General features: G+C 35.9%; 1 protein-coding gene across 4 annotated transcripts in view; it reads left to right on the forward strand.

Moving 5' to 3' along the window:
• SHLD2 (shieldin complex subunit 2) overlaps nt 1-17,950 on the forward strand; it is a 91,614-nt gene that overhangs the window by 61,602 nt on the left and 12,062 nt on the right. For all 4 annotated transcript variants that reach the window (XM_046655297.1, XM_046655298.1, XM_046655299.1 and 1 more), the window contains 4 exons: nt 5,925-6,119; nt 6,282-6,416; nt 11,576-11,782; nt 17,532-17,760. In XM_046655297.1, the coding sequence (XP_046511253.1) occupies nt 5,925-6,119; nt 6,282-6,416; nt 11,576-11,782; nt 17,532-17,760 (766 nt within the window). The remainder of the gene's footprint in view (nt 1-5,924; nt 6,120-6,281; nt 6,417-11,575; nt 11,783-17,531; nt 17,761-17,950) is intronic.

Consider the following 17,950-nt stretch of genomic DNA (forward strand, 5'->3'; position numbering starts at 1 on the left):
TTTATATTATCATTTAAAAAAACTTTTAACTTTGAAATAATTATGGACTCACAGGATGTTGCAAAAATAGTACATGAAGTTCCGTGAGCCCTTTGTCCAGCTTCTGCCAATGGTGACATCTTATATAGCTTTAGTACAATATCAATACCAGGAAAGTGACATGCTGTAATACTGTTAACTGGGCTGCAGACCTTAATCAGCTTTCCCTGTGCTCCTATGTGTGTGTGCACGCACGTGTGCATGTATAGTTCTGGGCAGTTTGATCCCCTGTGTAAGTTTGTGTTAATGCCACCACAATAACAATACAGAACTGTTCCATCGCCACATAGGAACTCCGTCATGCTCCCTCTTTGTAGTCCTCCCCTGCTCCAGTCCCCGTCCGTCCTCTGGGAGCCACTAGCTTGGTCTCCATCTCACCAGTTTTGTCACTTTGAAAATGTTATATAAATGGAATCTTTGGGGGCCAGCCCCATGGCCGCGTGGTTAAGGTCCCGTGCTCCACTTTGGCAGCCCAGGGTTTCAGCAGTTCAGATCCTGGGCATGGACGTGGCACCGCTCATCAGGCCATGCTGAGGTGACGTCCCACCTAACAGAACCAGAAGGACCTACCACTAGAGTATACAACTATGTTACTGGGGGGGCTTTGGGGAGAAGAAGAAAAGAGAAAAAAGATTGGCAACAGATGTTAGCTCAGGTGCCAATCTTTTAAAAAAAAAAGTAATCTTTTGAGATTGTCTTTCTTCACTAAACATAACACCCTGAGATCCAGCCAAGTCGTTGAGTATATGAGTAGCTATTTCTTTTCAGTGCTGATTAGTATTCCATTGTAGGGGTCTACCAGAGTTTGCTTAATCATTCAGCTGCTGAAGAACATTCGAACTGTTTCCTGATGGGGAATATTATGGATAGAGCAGCTGTGAAATTTATATCCAGGTTTTCGTGTGAACATAAATTTTCAGTTCTCTGGCATAAATGTCTAAGAGTGCAATTGCTGGGTTGTATGGTAAGTACATGTTTATTTTTATAAGAAACTGCCAAACTATTTTCTGGAGTGACTGTACCATTTAAAATTTCTACCAGCAATGTATCTTCTGGTTTCTCTACATCCTTGTCAGCATTTGGTATTACCCAATTTTCTATTTTAGCCATTGTAATCAGTGTGCAGTTATATCTCATTGTGGTTTTAATTTGCATTTTTCTAATGGGACAAGACAGATCTAACAGGCATAATATAACTAAGGAGACACAAGATCTATATAACATAGTGAGTGGGGTAGATCTTATGCATAGGGTAGATCTTATGGCTATAAGTCAAACTTTAGACTCTAATAATAGAAATACATGTTCTTTTCAAGTGCCCACAATGTATTCAGAAAAATTGATCCTATTAGGTCACAAAGAAAATTGTCAGTAACTTCTATAAAGTAGAATTATTACAAACGTACTAATCAAATGCTATAAAACTAGAAGTTGTTAACAACAAGAACAACAACAACAAAATTTGCTTTATCTGGAAATGTTAAAACCCAATAGCCTTCATATACACAGACACTAAATAGAGGGCGTTCCGTTGGGGAAAAATTCATTTAGAATAGCAATAAAGAAGATACTTCAGAATAAATTTAAGAAGAAATGTGCAAAACCTATATGAGGAAAAATTTTACATATACCAGAGAGAAATAAAGACGTGAACAAATGGAAAGACAACATTCCCTCTTCTTGGATAGGATGACTCAACGTTACAATGATATCAGTTCTCCATAAGTTAATTTATAAATTCAATGCAGTCTCAGTAAGAATACCAACAAGCTAGGTTATGGCATCTACAACTTGATACCAACATTCATAGGGAAAAACAAAGATGAAGAGTAACTAGGAAAACACCGAAAGAAAAAAGTTATGAGGGACTAGGCTTACCATGCATTAAAACATACTGAAAGCCTCTATCATTAAAACAGTGTGACACTGCTGCACAAACAGACAGACAGTGGACTAGAATAAGAAGAGCAGAATTAGACCCACATACCTATCATTTAGGCTATGGCAAAGATGGTATCTGAGGTCACTGACGTGAAGGTTAGCTTTTTAATAAAGGATGCTGAGGCAACTGGGTAGCCATTTAGAAAAAGACAACATTATATCCATATCTCACAACAAAGGGAAGAAAGAGCTCCAAATGAATTAAGAATCTAAATGTAAAAAATAAAACCATATAAATACTAGAAGGAAACATGGATGAATTCCTCTTTAGTCTCGGCAGAGGGAAAGGCTTACTTACTATCACTCAGAATCCAGAGGCAGTAAAAAACAACACTGATAAGTTTGAATACAGAAAAATAAAATTTTGAATGACCAAAAGCACCATAAACAAAGTCAAAAGACAACTGGCACACTTGGAGAGAATGTTTGCAACATACACCTTAGACAAAAGGCTAACATTCCTGATATAGAGAGAATTCTTAAAAATTGAGTGACAAAGGACCTGATGGGAAGATGGGAAACAGACATGAGCAATTCAAATTAAAATTACACAGAGACATCGTTTCTCACCTGTCAGATTGGCAAAAATTAAAAAATGTGACAACACATTCTGTTGGTGAGGCTCTGGGGAAACAGGCTCTCTTATACGTTGCTGGTAGGAGTAAAAATTGCTACAACCCTTCTGGAGGGATTTTTGGCAATACCTAAAATAATTACGTAGTGTACTTAGCTTTCAACCCAGCAAGCCTGCTTTTACGAATCTATCCTGAAGATACAAGTACAACAATAGGAAAATACATATGCACGAGGTCGTTCATTGCAGTGTTGTTTGTAATTGTGAGACATTGGAAAAAATTGAAACGCCTCTACATAGCAGAGTGGTTGATTAAATTCTGCAACATTCACATAGTGGAATGCTATCCAGCTGTAAAAACAGGAAAAGAATTCTATTAACTGATATGAAGTGATTTCCAGGACATGTTGTTACATGAAAACCCAAAACCCAAAATGTGCATGTAGTATGCTATCTTCTGTGTAAAAAAGCGGGGAGGAACAAGAAAATACACATGTAACTTCTCATTTGTGCAAAAAAATGCAGGAAGGATAAATCAGAAACTAAAGAGATCGGTTACCTACAGGGTATAAACCAGTTTCACTAGTTTTTTTTCTTTTCTTTTTGCAAGTGGTTACAACTCATGGGAGCAGTCTTAATTCTGATCAATATATTGTGCTTTTGAAAAAGAGTTATGTTCTTTCCTCATTGTCTTGAGGTATTACACTGTTTACAGACCTAGTCCTGATAATGTGACAGGATAGAACTTTATCTTAAATATTATTAAGTATTATTAAGTTATATAAATCAAAGGTTAACACAATCTTTCCATAAAGTAGACTATTTAATTTGTAGTCTAAATAATCAGATGTTTCTGTGCAAATTTTTACGAAGCAGGGATAAATAAATAATGTGATATCAGGGTTCTTTTTTTCTTTTTTTCCCAAAAAGCTCTATATTGTAGACAAAGAATGAAGCCCAGAGAAGTTAGGTATGAGTTCCCAGAACTCATTATTGACAGAGCCAGAATTTGAACCTAGCTCTTCTGATTCCAGATGTGCTGGAAATATTGTGAAAGAGGAACCTGGAGGTCAGGAGAGTCAACTGGAGCTGTGGAAGGTGTTTAGAGTTGGGTTTTGCTGTAATCTGGTTGATCTCCTTATCTCCACTTTTCCCCTCTTTCTCTCATTCATCTTTCATGCTGTCTGTTCTTTTCTCTGATGCTCGTTATCTTTGTTAAGGATACCAACATTGTTTTATAAGATTCATTGAGGACTTGAGTAATCTTAATTAGAATAGATCTCATGTACGTACCGGGTTCTGAAAACTTTAGAACGTTAGTTTTTATCCATCCACTCAGCTGTGCTAGAAATCTTGATGTCATCTTCCATCTTCTCTTTACCGTCCACAGTTCATTTGGATTTTTCCTCTGAACCGTTTCACAGATCTGTCACCATTTCCCCTTCGTACATTCTTCCTGGTTTCCAGTGCTTGTCACCTTCTGTGGGATGTGACTAGCCTCCCAAATTCTTCCTATTCTCTCTTCTGTGAAAATTGATTCCTTTACATTAAAGATCCATAAACTTGGATGGGAAGACATTACATCTTTGTTTTCACTAATTGCTAATTGAAAATTGTCATTTCCTTGCATTATGAATAAGGCAACCCTCGATAGTAATATTAACAGTACCGCTGACTTGGTCACCGAGAGAAAGTACCTATATTTTCATATCACATTGCAGTTGTTGAAGATAACTTGAATATCGTTCATGCCCATTGCTACTTTGAAATTACAGTAGTTGTTACATATTCTACTCTATCTTGTTATTTAACGTATTCATGAGGTACAAGAGTTCTCAGTTTTAAGAATATTTTGATTACCATATTTCTATATAATTGGTTTTGCAATCCACTTCATTTTATGCATTTAAAAATATTATTCTATGATAAAAATTTTCTAAAATTAAATAATGGTAATAGTTGTACAACTTTGTGAAATGCTAAAAAAACCACTGAACTGTACATTATACCTTTCTCTTCATCTGGAAATATACCCTCTCCCCCAGTTACTACCTGGAAAAGTCTTAGACATTTTTCTAGAAGCCACCTCAACTATTCCCTCCACTGAAAGAATTATCAACCTGGGGATAGTCAACAACAAACACCGGGCTGAGGGTATAAGAGACACATGTAAGCATTCCTGAGAACACACAGAAACACCACGCAAGGCACTTGAAAGAACCTTTATGTACATTTCCCGCTGCAATCAGTTAATAGACTCTGCTTTCTAAAAAGCACTTAAGTATTTTTTTCTAAGGTCTTATTTTGGTCACCAACCAAATATACCTTGAATATCAACATATATTCAAACATACCTCCCTCTCCTTTAGGGAAATTAAAATCTAATCAGTAAAGCTCATCAATCTGTACATTAAAATGTCTACATTTTATTGTATGTAAAGTATATCTCAATAAAAATGTGGAAAAAAATTGAGACGGGAAAGAGAAAGACATCTAAATGGCATAATGACTGAAGAATTAAATAACCAATGTAACAGTCAAGAGAAATATTACAGTGTGCTCAAATGCCAATGAGAGACGAAGCTCTCCAGGTTCAGGGGAAGGAGAGATCACTGGGAGCCCATAGTGGTGCTTATTCTCGGTAGTATTTGGATAGAGAGAGAGGACGATGACGGCATTGCAGCCAGTGAAAACGGTGAGGACAGAGGCTCAAAGGTGGGAAAGAAGGAGTGTTCAGGAAAAGAGCCAGTTAGGCGACTCTTAGAGTATTTCAGGTGGGAAATGCTAAGAATCTTGACGAAGAGTAGCAGTGGTTGGGATGGTTGGGGAAGCGTGATCAAATCGGACTTCAGGGATTGGGGACCCTATTGGATATGATATTATTAACAAAATAGAGAAGTAAGAGAACAGAGCAAGTTTTTTGGAGATGGTAAATAATTCCATTTCTATTGGTTAAAAATATCAAGCTTATTGTTACTATTTTATTTTTGGTGAGGAAGATTGGCCCTGAGCTGACAACTGTGCCAATCTTCCTCTGTTTTTTTGTATATGGGATGCTGCTCCATATACAGTGCTATATATGGCTTGATGAGCAGTGTGTGGGTCTGTACCCAGGATCTGAACCTGCGAACCCTGGTCTGCTCCAGCAGAGCACACGAATTTAACCACTACACCACCAGGCTAGCCCTTATCAAGCTTATCTTTGCATCTAAACTGATTCAAGAATAAGCTACATGTTTTGTAGAAATGAAATCATGTTTTACATTTAATCACACTTTGCAACCTAAAATACAGTTCTAAGGAAATATCGTGTTGTCAAAAAAATATCATCTTGCTGTCTTTTGCATGTGTGTGTGTTTTTCTTTCTTAGATTCCAGTATGGTTAGTGATGTGGTACTTCAAGACTTACTGGCGTATGTGTCTTCGAAACATTCTTATCTCAAAGATCTTCCTCAGAGGCGGCCTCAGAAAATGAACAGTATAGAATTTGTAGAACTGGCGTGCCTTCGGCCCGATATTTTAGTCCACGCAGTGGTGAGAGTTGTTGATATCACTGTACTGACAGGTAAACATTTTTGGCGCCTCAATTTTCAATTATGAAAAAATTAAGATGCAAGACTGTCTTCGTGTACCGTTGGGTTATCACCGTGTATTTATCATTAGACAAAGTATGGCATCACATGTGATAAAGTAATGCCGACTAAAATATCCCTTTTTTCTTTTCCAGAGGCAGTGTACAGCTACAGAGGGCAGAAGCAAAGGAAAGTTATGTTAACAGTGGAACAGACCCAAGGTCAACATTATGTGCTTGTATTATGGGGTCCTGGAGCCGCCTGGTACCCTCAACTTCAAAGGAAAAAAGGTAAATACACCGAAAAGCATTTAATCTATTTATAGTTAGGTAAATGATTAATGCTTATGAGATGAAAAGAATCAAGATGAAAGAATGAAAGGAACGTTAAGAGATGAGACCACATTTAATAAATATAAGTGATCATGATGGAATATTCCTCTACAGATTTCTGCTGTTATAATGTTATAACTCCGGTAAACAATTCAGTGATCTAAAAAGTCCTCTATAATTAATGCTGGCAAAATAAAAGCTTCTATTTATTCCCAAGGATTCTACTTTACCTTTTTAGTGAAGATCTTATCTCCTCCAGATGATATTCCTTAAAAATTTAATTCTGCAGAAGTTCTACAATTTTTATTCAGCCAAAGTACTCTGATAAATAAACTTCTCTCTAGTTATAAGGCAGATGTCAGGGGAGTTGCATTAACTCTTTCATGTTGCCATGTTAGTTTAATGAATTACCGTGTTCCAGGTTTTTATTCCAGTTGTTTTAAAAGTGTGGACTATTAGCCATCTGTAGAATGTTTATGTTTAAAATATGATCCATGATTACATTTTTCTTTAAAACATAAGTTAATAATTGATGATGTGTTGAATTCAATGAAGTTGATATTTCAATAAAATAGTAGCATATCTTCCGTTTGATATTGTGAGATCCTTTAGTTATCACAGTGACAGAGAGTTTAATTAGTGGCTTATGAGTTATTTTACCCTGCTCAATTAATTCAGAGATTGATTAAGTGTGTGACCTATTCTTTTTCACTCGAAAGAGTTAATGTCTCTTCCTAAACTTCTGCCTGCAAAATAGTTATCAAAAGATAAGATCTGTCTCATTGTCTCTCTTAATCATTAATAGCCTATAACTAGGATTTGAGATAAATCAGACTTTTGACTTTTATGTTAGGATCAAACAGCGACAAATATTTGTTTGGTTGAGAAATCTGACAAACATGTATCAATGATGGGCTGACCGTCGTTATTGACCTGTCCTCGCAGGCGGGATCATGAGTCTGGTGCATGACGGACAAAATGTAGGTCAAAGTATTATTCCAATTACAACGGAGCTGGAGCACAGCAGACTGCTCCGTGCTTAATATGGAGCAAAATAAATAGCTATTTGATTAATAGAAGAGCCATTGTAGTCGTTTCTAGATAATTCTGTGGTATTTAGGTTAATATTGAAAATTTATGAATCTAAGAATTAAGATGTAGTTGTTCTTTATTCATTCATTCATTCCTCATATTTTATTTATAATCGTTTTTAACTTTTCACGTCCACCTCAATACGTCTAGATCATTCTTTTTAAAAACAGGAAAATACCAGTTTCGAAGGATCATCTAAGTGGTGATTCTACTTTCAGAAGTTGTTAGCATTCTATCTGTTCATTTCTATTCTAGAAATATTCATTGAATATTTCTCGAGGCGTCCTCTGTATTAACCTCTATGGTGGGCACTGGCTTTACTTGTTCCCGAGGGTAACAAACTCTCCTTTGGTGATATAATCAGAAATGATCATCAAGCAGTCATTAGTGAATACTGGAGATAACAGAGTTGATGTTTTGGGAAGAACAATAAGAAATCTCAAATTCACGTTCTTTTGGAATACGCATTGCTAGCAGGAATTTGGGATGCCTCAGACGTACACATATTGGTCACAGTTCAGGTCCTAACGAGGGTGGACTAGAGACATAAATTACACTTCTTAGTAATAATTGGATACGCATAAAATAAGGTATTCAGAACTAAATGCCATTCCGATGTAATGTCGTCCTGAAATTATTTAAGAGAAGTCTAATATTTTAAAAATATAATAAGTTATAACAAAGTACTCTCACGACATTACTAATTAAGCGCAGAGTGAGGCAAATGCTCCTGACATTTGTGATTATGCTTCATGTGCAATCATAGTTACATCTGCATGAAGGTTTGAAATCCATTCCCAGTCTTAGTTCATGACTCCAATATAGAAATGTGTCACAAATTGTCTCAGTATCAGTACCCCTCAGGCTTCCTGGGCTAACCTGCACACAACTCTGTTCTGTTACTTCAACATACCAGTCTTTTTCCTGCCTTGGGATCTTGAATTTGCATTTCCTCCGCCTAGAGTACTTTTCCCTCCACCTCTCCCAGTGGATAGCTCCTTCATCTCTCAGCTCCAATTTCATCTTCTCAGAGAGGCCTCACACATGTATACACATGATTACTCCCTGTCAGATCTCTCTCTGTATTCCCTTCCTACTCCTTAACACAGTGGAGAGTATCTAGCTTATTTGCTTGCTTGGTAATTGACTGATTTTCTCACTGGATTGTAAATTCTGTGAACACAAGCTCCCTGACTGGCTCATTCACCGTCGTATCCCCATCACACAGCACTGCGCCTGCTCTAGCAGATATTTTCTTAGTGAGTGAATGAATGAAGAGTAAAATACAGGCCAGGCAACCGTTCAGAATTCCCACTGTCTTTAAGGACGAAGAGACCCGAGTTTGGGGAGAAAATAACGTTGCTTGTTTCAAAAGGTAAAAAAGTTGCGAAGTTAAAAATGCATGCATGTGAAGGTTTTGCAAGCCCTGGGATGTATTAAGGACTTATGTTTGAATTTGGGCACTGAGGGCTTGTAGTTAGGACTAGGACTCTACTCTGGCCAACAATTAAGGGGATGCATTTGAAGTATACAGGAGTATCTCTCAGTGCATCGGCGAGGGTGCTCATGGATTTCAGAGGAACTTGGAACTAGGAGCTGAAGAGTGTTGTGGGTCCCAGGCAGCTTCTCTGTGTATTATTCACTTAGTGCAGAGTTTCTCTGCTTCCCAACCATGCGGAAAGCAGAAGATTGATACTCTGTAGCTCCTAATTTTCCTTTTCCTTTTAAGAGACCAATCCCATTTCCAAATTTCCAGCAGAGAGAATCTGATTGCCCAAATTGGGTTTGATTCAATCAATGGTGGCCTGGAGGACAGGGTTGAAACATACCGATAGGAATGGCTGAGCTTGTTTCAGAGGCAAGAGGACGTCAAAGGGTCACTTGTGGGCTGGGTGGACACACTGTCAAAGATATGTGTGTTCACTAGCCTGGAGAGATGTATGTGATGCTTTGTTTAGTTTAAAAAGTAGATCATAAAACTTCATAAATGAGAGGATTCCATTTTAATAAAAGTAGATTTAAGTATGTATATACATTTAAAAATCTGGATATATGATGCTACAATGCCAGCAGTGGCTATCTCTACATGGTAGTATTATGTGTTTTTTATTTTTTCTTTATACCTTTAGTTTGAATTTTGTGTGTGAAATACGCATTTATTTTTTAAAACTTTTAGTATGAAAAACTTCAAACATACAGAGAATAATATAATGAACTGAAGTACCTATTATTCAGCTTATTAAAACATAGCCAATCTTATTTCACCTATTACTTTCCTTATCTTTTCCTGTCTAAATATAATAAAAGCAAAACTTTTTCCTTTTTTAAAAAAAAAGAGTATGTAGCGTTAGGAATAGCTAGCTAACAATTTGAGAAAAAAATAGAATTAAATTTATACTTCATATTTGTGTCAAAATAAATTCTAGATACATTAGAGATTCAAATATTAAAAAACAAGACTAGTAGAAGAAAATATAAGCAAACTTATGTGGAATCCAAAGATTAGTAGGTTAAACAAAGTGTAGCAACAAAAACTACTACACATAAAAATCACCATATACGAAATTAAAAGGCAAGTGAAAAAACAGAAAAAAATATTGCATTTTGTAAAACAACAATGCAATAAGCAAAAGACAAATATCTGTAAGGATAATTTGGCAATAGATAAATTTCCAGTAAGTATATGAAAAAATTACTCTTGTTAGTAGTTGAAAACACACAAAATAATAATGACAGATGATTTTCCTCCTGAGAAATTGATAGAGAACATATAGGTAAACAGCCACTCTCGTAAACTCTCATCTTGGAATTGTAAATTGGCAAAACCTTTCTTGAGGACAATTATAATGTGTATGAGAGCCTTAGCGTTTGGACTATCTTTGGCCTAATAATTACACTTCTAGGCTATGCATAATTGTCATGCCTGTGCATAAAGATGTAGCTAAAAATATAATAGTGAAAAATAAGACAAAACCAATATGCCCCAAAATAGAGGATTGCTATAATAATTTTTAAGACTTTGGTATATCTATGCCAAAATATTGGCATATTATGCAGTATTTTAAAATAATGTAGACTAATACTTGATGACATGTAAAAATATATTTGACCTATTAAGTAAACTGAAAACTGAATGTCCACTAAAACTTTAACTGTGTTTATTTTGGGGTGTTGCGATTATGGCTGTTATTTATTTATTAGCTGCTGTGATTTCTAAGCTTGTATTGTGCAATAAGACAAGAAAGCTATTTTAAAATAATGATTGGTTTAAGCAACAACTGGGGTATATATGCTTTAGTTCTTTCTAATGATGCTGTGTCTACACAGATTTATTGACTTGTTTTAAGATTCTCCACAAAAAATTATCCATTGAAAGAAACTAAGGAAGTGGCTGGGGGTGTGTGAATTAGCCTTATGGCCTGACAAAGTAGGAAACTAAAAAGACAGCTGTTATTAGAAAACTTAGTGCTAAGAGAACTCTTTTTGTTTTATGATAAAGTTTCAGTTTATTAATATAGAATATGATTATTTGGCAAGAAGATCTGTGCTACTGTGGTTTTAACAATTAGAATTACTACTGAGGGAATTAAAAACAGGTGCAACTGTATTTAAATGCTTTTTTTGTGCTCTGGAAAAATTAGCTAAATAAGAAAACTAAGGTGTTGGAAAAATCAATGAGAGATATTGATTATGGCAAATGTGTCCATTTCTGTGTCATTATTTTGAAAAAATCTTTGTGGATATCAAAACGAGAATGTGCTACTCTGAGAAGCAGTTGGTTATGATAAATTATGACTGTTTGGGAGACTAAGAAATGTTTAGAAAAAATTTTTGTTAAAATTACCTCTGGCATCCTTATCCTATTGCCTTGATACAATATTCATATTTTGTGTCTTTATACCCAAATTCCTTAGTGTGATAAAAGTTGTCTTTAACTGATTTAATCAGGTCAATCTATTTAATCTGATTCTGAGCCTAGATTGTTTACTTTTTGCTGACTTTTTGTTTTTATTTGTTTGTTTAAGATTATATTTGGGAATTTAAATATCTTTTCGTTCAGCGCAATTGCGTCCTAGAAAACCTAGAATTGCACACAACGCCTTGGTCATCCTGTGAGAGCCTGTTTGACGATGACATAAGGGCGATTACATTTAAGGCAAAATTTCAAAAAAGCGCGCCCTCCTTTGTGAAGATGTCAGATTTAGCGGTACACCTGGAGGATAAGTGTTCAGGTAAGCTCTTTATATATGTAAGATATTGTTAGTTTTAATATAAGCAAAGAAGCTACCATTTGTGGGAAAAATGTACAACCAAACATAAAAGATTTACAGATCTTTGTAAATAGCTGAACCAGATATTGACGTCTTCTTAGCTTTTTGCCTACAATCCTTAGGGGTGAATTTATAATTACTAGAGATCACTTAAAAATATTTTTGGTGTATAGTTACCAACAGCTCATCATTTAATAAATCAGAAATAGAAAAATGACCCTAACCAGAGTCACTGTTGAGTTAGACATTTCATCAAGTTACTAAGCTGTCATCTATGTATTTAACATTGATCTGGAATCTGTGAAATTTACTTACTGCTTTGTAAACGTGATAACACACTTCCTGAACTCACGTGTGTGTGTGTGGGTATAAAATTCATCCTCAGAAACATACCACGTAGAAGATTGTCTTTGATTATGAATTTTATAGACATACTCATGCTTTCCATTAACTAAATATGATTAAAATAATTTATTTTGAGTGAAGTAGTAGCAGGAGTGTGTTTAGGTTTAATATGCCATACCCTTTGGAACAAAAAGAGAGTGAAATAGTGAAAATAACTAGATAAATTGCTACAATGTTGGTAGGACTTTTCACTAATTGCTTTAGTTGTAGTTGCATTTTCTTCCTAACCACAGAGACAGCTGCTAAAAAGATACTAACTCCTAGTTGAAGATGGAACAAATTAAACATCATTTGATGCTGTATTTAAGGTTGCTAAAAGCCAGTAATTAGTAAATGTCCGTGATTATTGGTTTTGGAAACTCATGGAAAGTTTTCCAGTGGCTATTAGAGCAAATATATTTAGAGGGGAAATAAGGGTTTTAAAAAAATGTATCTGCGGATTTATTGTTAGATAATTTAAACTTTTTAATGAAGAAGAAAATATTTGGTCGCAAAACGTTTCTCAGAATTTGTATAACATCACCATTTTTGATGCTTTTATAGGTTAAGTTATTAAGAATAACTCAGGAGCTTTGGATCTTGATACTAATTTTAACTTTATTTCCCCATTTGCCTGAATAATTTTCTGAATTCTTATAGATGGTTTTAGATTTTATTAAATGCTAGATGTGGTTTAAGTGAAATAAGATTGTTTTTACAATTCTTCGAATGAAAAGAATTCTGTGATCCAAAATGAAATAAGCTGAAACTCCTAAGAGATCATGTGCTAAGATTCTAAAGTGTGTTTCTGGGCCTTTTCTACTAGCATGCTCTGCCGCCCTTTGGTGCATCCACAGAAATATAAAAGTTGCGTCATATAGCAAAACATAGGATATTTCAGAGTTAGTGCTTTTCAAATGTGGTTGTGTCCAATTTAAAAAAAATTTTAACAGAGATTTTGGGGTGTAATTTTCATACAGTAAACTGCCCTTATTTGAAGTGCACACATTCACCCTGGTGAGTTTTGACATGAAACCCACTGAGCCTTCATCACAGTCATGAATCCATCACCAGGCTGCCCCTTTGTAATCTCTCCATTCCATTCATCCCTGCCTCTCCTACTTCCTGGCAGTCAATCTACTTTCTATCACTAGAGTTTAGTTTGAATTTTCTGTGATTTTGTATACATGGAATCATACAGTACATGTTTTGTTTGGCATCTTTAACGTAGCAAATTCTTTTGAGCTGTGTCTGTATCGTTGTGCATATCAATAGTTCACTCCTTTTTATTCTGTTGTATGAATATACCATGATTTGTTTTTTTTTGTTTTTTGTTTTTTTATTTTTTTCCTTTTTCTCCCCAAAGCCCCCCGGTACATAGTTGTATATTCTTCGTTGTGGGTCCTTCTAGTTGTGGCATGTGGGATGCTGCCTCAGCGTGGTTTGATGAGCAGTGCCATGTCCGCACCCAGGATTCGAACCAACGAAACACTGGGCTGCCTGCAGTGGAGCGCGCGAACTTAACCACTCAGCCACAGGGCCAGCCCCCCATGATTTGTTTATCTGTTCTTCTGTTGATGGCCATCTGAGTTGTTTCCAGTCCTTGGCTATTATAAATAAAGCTCCTATAAACATTCATGTAGAAGGCATTATATGGATATAGTCTTTCTTTTCTCATGAGTACATACGTAGGAGTTGAATAAGTAACTGGATTGTATGGTAGGTGTATATCTAACTTTTTAAGAAACCACCAAACTGTTTTCCAAAGTGGTGGTATCATTTTACATTTCTGCCAGCAGTGTATGAGGGTTCTGTTTTTTCCACATCCACCTCAATGCTTGGTATGGACATTCTTTTGAATTTTATCCCTTCCAATAGGTGTGTAGTGATAGGTCATTGTGGTTTTAATTTTGCATTTCCCTATTGGCTAAAGATCAAACATCTTTTCATGTACTTAATTGTCATCCATATATCTGCTTTGGTGACGTGTCTGTTGAAATCTTTTGCCTATTTAAAAAAGTCATGTTAATTGTTTTCTTACTAAATTTTGAGAGTTCTTTATATTCTGGGTAAAAATTTCTTTATCGGATATATGGTTTGCAAATCTGTTCTCCCAGTCTGTTGCTTATCTTTTCATTCTTTTAACCAGATCTTTTGAAGCCCACAAATTTTAAATGTTAATGAAGTCCAGTTTATCCATTTGTCTTGTATGAATTGTGCTTTTGGTGTCGTATCTAGAAAACCTTTGCCTAACCTCAGTCTTACAAAATTTATGTCCTATGTGTTATTCCAGAAGTTTTAGAGTTTCAGGTTTTATATTTGAGTTTATGATCTATTTTGAGTTAATTTTTGTATATGATGTGAGGTATGGCTTGGAGCTCTTTTTTTTTTTTTGTGCATGAATATCCAATTGTTTAAGCAACATTTGTTGAAAAGATTATTATTTTTCCAGTGAACTGCTTTTGCACTTTGTCAAAATCAGTTGTCCATGTATGTGTAGTCTATTTCTGGACTTTCTCTTGTTTCATTGGGCTATTTGTCTGTCTTTACACCAATACCACCCTATTTTGATTACTGTAACTTTATAAGTCTTGAAGTCAGGTCTTGTTGGCCTTCCAACTTTGTTCTTTTTCAGAGTTTTTTTGGCTAGTCTAGGTCCTTTGCGTTTCCATATGAATTTTAGAATAAGTTTGTCAATTTCTGCAAAACAGCCTGCTGGGATTTTATTGGGATTATCTTGAAGCTTTAGCTCCATCTCGGGGAGAACTGACATCTTAATACTGAGTTGGCTAACCCATGAACAAGCTATATCTCTACGTTTATTTGTGTCTTCTCTAATTTCTCTCAGCCGTGTTTTGTAGTTTTCAGAGATTAGGGCTTTCCTGTCTTTTGGCAGATTTATTCCTATTTTCTATTTTTATTCTCTTATAAATGATGTTTTTTTAAAATTTCAGTTTCAATTGTTTGCTGCTAATATATAGAAATACAATTGATTTTTGTATATTGATCTTGTATTTTGTGACCTTGCTAAACTCACTAAGCTCAACAGTGACTGTTCAGCAGACTTCGATTTGCGACATAGACGATCGTGTCAACTGTGAGTTAAGACAGCTTTGCGTCTTCCTTTCCAGTCCAGATGCCTTTGATTTATTTTTCTTGCCTCCCTGCGCTTGATAGCTCCCCTAATATAATATTGAAAAAAAGTTGTAAGAGCAGACATTTTTACTTTGTTCCTGATCGTAGGGAGAAAGCATTCATTCTTTTATTATTAAGTATGATATTGGACATGGGTTTTTTATAGATGTCTTTTATCAGGTTGATGAAGTTTCCTTCTATTCCTAGTTTGCCGAAAATCTTAAAATCAGGAATAGGTGTTAGAATTTGTCAAATGATTTTTTTCTCCCATCTATTGAGATGATCATACAGTTTTTCTTTTCCAATCTTTTAGTATAATTAATGACAATGGTTGATTTTTGAATGTTAAACCAACTTTGCATTTATGGGATAAACCTCGCTTGGTCATGATGTACCCTTTTTATGCATTGTTGGATTCGACTTGCTTAACATTTGTCAAGAATTTTTATGTCTCTGTTCATGGGGGTATTTGTCTGACGTTTTCTTTTCTTGTAATATCTTTTTCTGCTTTTGGTATTAGAATAATGCTCATAGAAAGAGTTGGGATGTATTTCCTCCTCTTCAATTTTCTGAAAGAGTTTGTTCAGGACTAGAGTGATTTCTTCCTTACAGTGTTTGATAGAATTCTTCAGTGAAGCCACCTGGGCGTGAAGTTTCCTTTATCAGAAGGTTTTAACTACAAGTTCAGTTTCTTTAATAGATAGAGGGCTATTCAGGTTCCTACTTGTTCTTGAGTGAGCTTTGATAATTTGTATCTTTCAAGAAATTTGTTCATTTCATCTAAGTTGTTGACACAACAGCAACAAAAATTTATTGGTGTAAAGTTATAATATTCCCTTGTTCTCCTTTTTAATATATGCAGAATCTGTAGTGATATTGGTCTTAACCTGATATTGCTAATTTGTGTCTTCTCTCTTTTTTTTCTTTTCTGATCACTTTGGCTAGAGGTTTATCGATTTTTATTGATCTCAAATCACTCCCTTTTGGCTTCATTGCTTTTTCTCTATTTTTCTGTTTTTTATTTCATTGACTTCTGTTCTGATGTTTATTATTTCCTTTCTTCTGCTTTCTTTGGTTTCACTTTTTCTCATTTCTTAAGGTGGAAATTAAGCTCATTGATTTGAGACTTTTCTTTTTTTCCAAAGTACGTGTTTAGCGAGTATCAGTGCCCAGCAGGCTGTGAGCCCCTTGAAAGCAGAGTCCACATTCACAGTGAGCTTTTAAATCTTCTTAGGTATGCTGAGCGCTATACACTCTTGTAATTCACGTAGGGATATATGACGTGCTGGGAAGAGATGACGAAACAATCTTTGGGCGCTAAAAGACGGAAGAAAGTTGAAGGCGTTAGGAATAGGAAAGTCACCATTAATGGGACTGTCAAAGAGATAACCAAAAGAGAGAATGGGACACCAGAATGACGAGTTCTTGACCTGGAGTGTACTACCTGCTGAAAGGATGAAGAAGAACCAATTCAAAGGGTCAAGAAAGGCTCTGAACTGAGTGTGGAGAGGAAGGGAGAAGAAGGCTCAGATAATCAGAGACCTCACTAATCTACAACAAGGCAAAGATAAATTAGAAAAAAAGACTGTCTGGCAGATAGTGGGCACTCAGTATTTGTTTAAGGAGTGGACGCATGACCAGTGAGTCGTGGAAGAGCATGCTCGAGGTGCCCGTGGGTCTCCTTTAGTAAATGAGGACTCAGTGCTCCTGTGGCTGTGTGAGCAACACCCAGAGCGTGACGCAGAGGGGCAGGAAACTGAAAAAAGGTTTAAAAAGGTGACAAGCTGGTGGTCTCTTCTTTTTGGACAAAGTAGAGAATAGAAGAATAGCTGAGCTCCTATTTGGCTTTTGACAACGATGACTTTAAAAAGACGAAAGAGAGGACAGGGAGAGAAGCTGTTAGCTGGTTTCAAGTGTTCGAAGGGATTCCTCTTAAAAGAGGGGTTACACTTATTTTGCATGATTCCAGAGGACAGGGAGGAAGAAAATATCCTCCTGCTCAGCCAGTTTAGCCAAGGAAATCTTCACCCATTGTCTGGGGAAGAGTGACAAGGTGACGAGCAAGAACAAGACGTCGGCTGTATCCTTCACCAGGGGTAACTGTAAATCGACTACATAATGAGCCGTGTTTGTAAATTAAAATTATAATTTTGATCCTATAACTTATAATTTTTCTGTTTGTCTTTTATAGGAGTGATTCTAATCAAAGCCCAGATTTTAGAGCTCGTGTTTCCGACGACAGCAGCTCAGAAGATAGCTCTAAACGCTCGCAGCTCTCTGAAGAGTATTTTCTCTTCTCTCCCCAACATCGTATACACTGGCTGTGCAAAATGTGGACTGGAACTAGAAACAGACGAGAACAGGATCTACAGGCAGTGTTTTAGCTGCTTGCCATTTACTATGAAGAAAATATACTATAGGTAAGGCAACTAAGCAAGCTATTTAGGTGGAAAATATTTATTATTATAGGACTCCAAATGACCAAAAAATTACATCTATCAATTCTTACTTTCTAACAAGGACTAACTAGAGCTAATCCAAGAGAATAAATTTTTCACCCAAGTGATAAATAGCTATTTTTGAAAGCCAAAATTGCCCAGTAATAATAAC

Source organism: Equus quagga, chromosome 2 (genome assembly GCF_021613505.1).
Source record: "Equus quagga isolate Etosha38 chromosome 2, UCLA_HA_Equagga_1.0, whole genome shotgun sequence".
NCBI classification, from domain to species: Eukaryota; Metazoa; Chordata; class Mammalia; order Perissodactyla; family Equidae; genus Equus; species Equus quagga.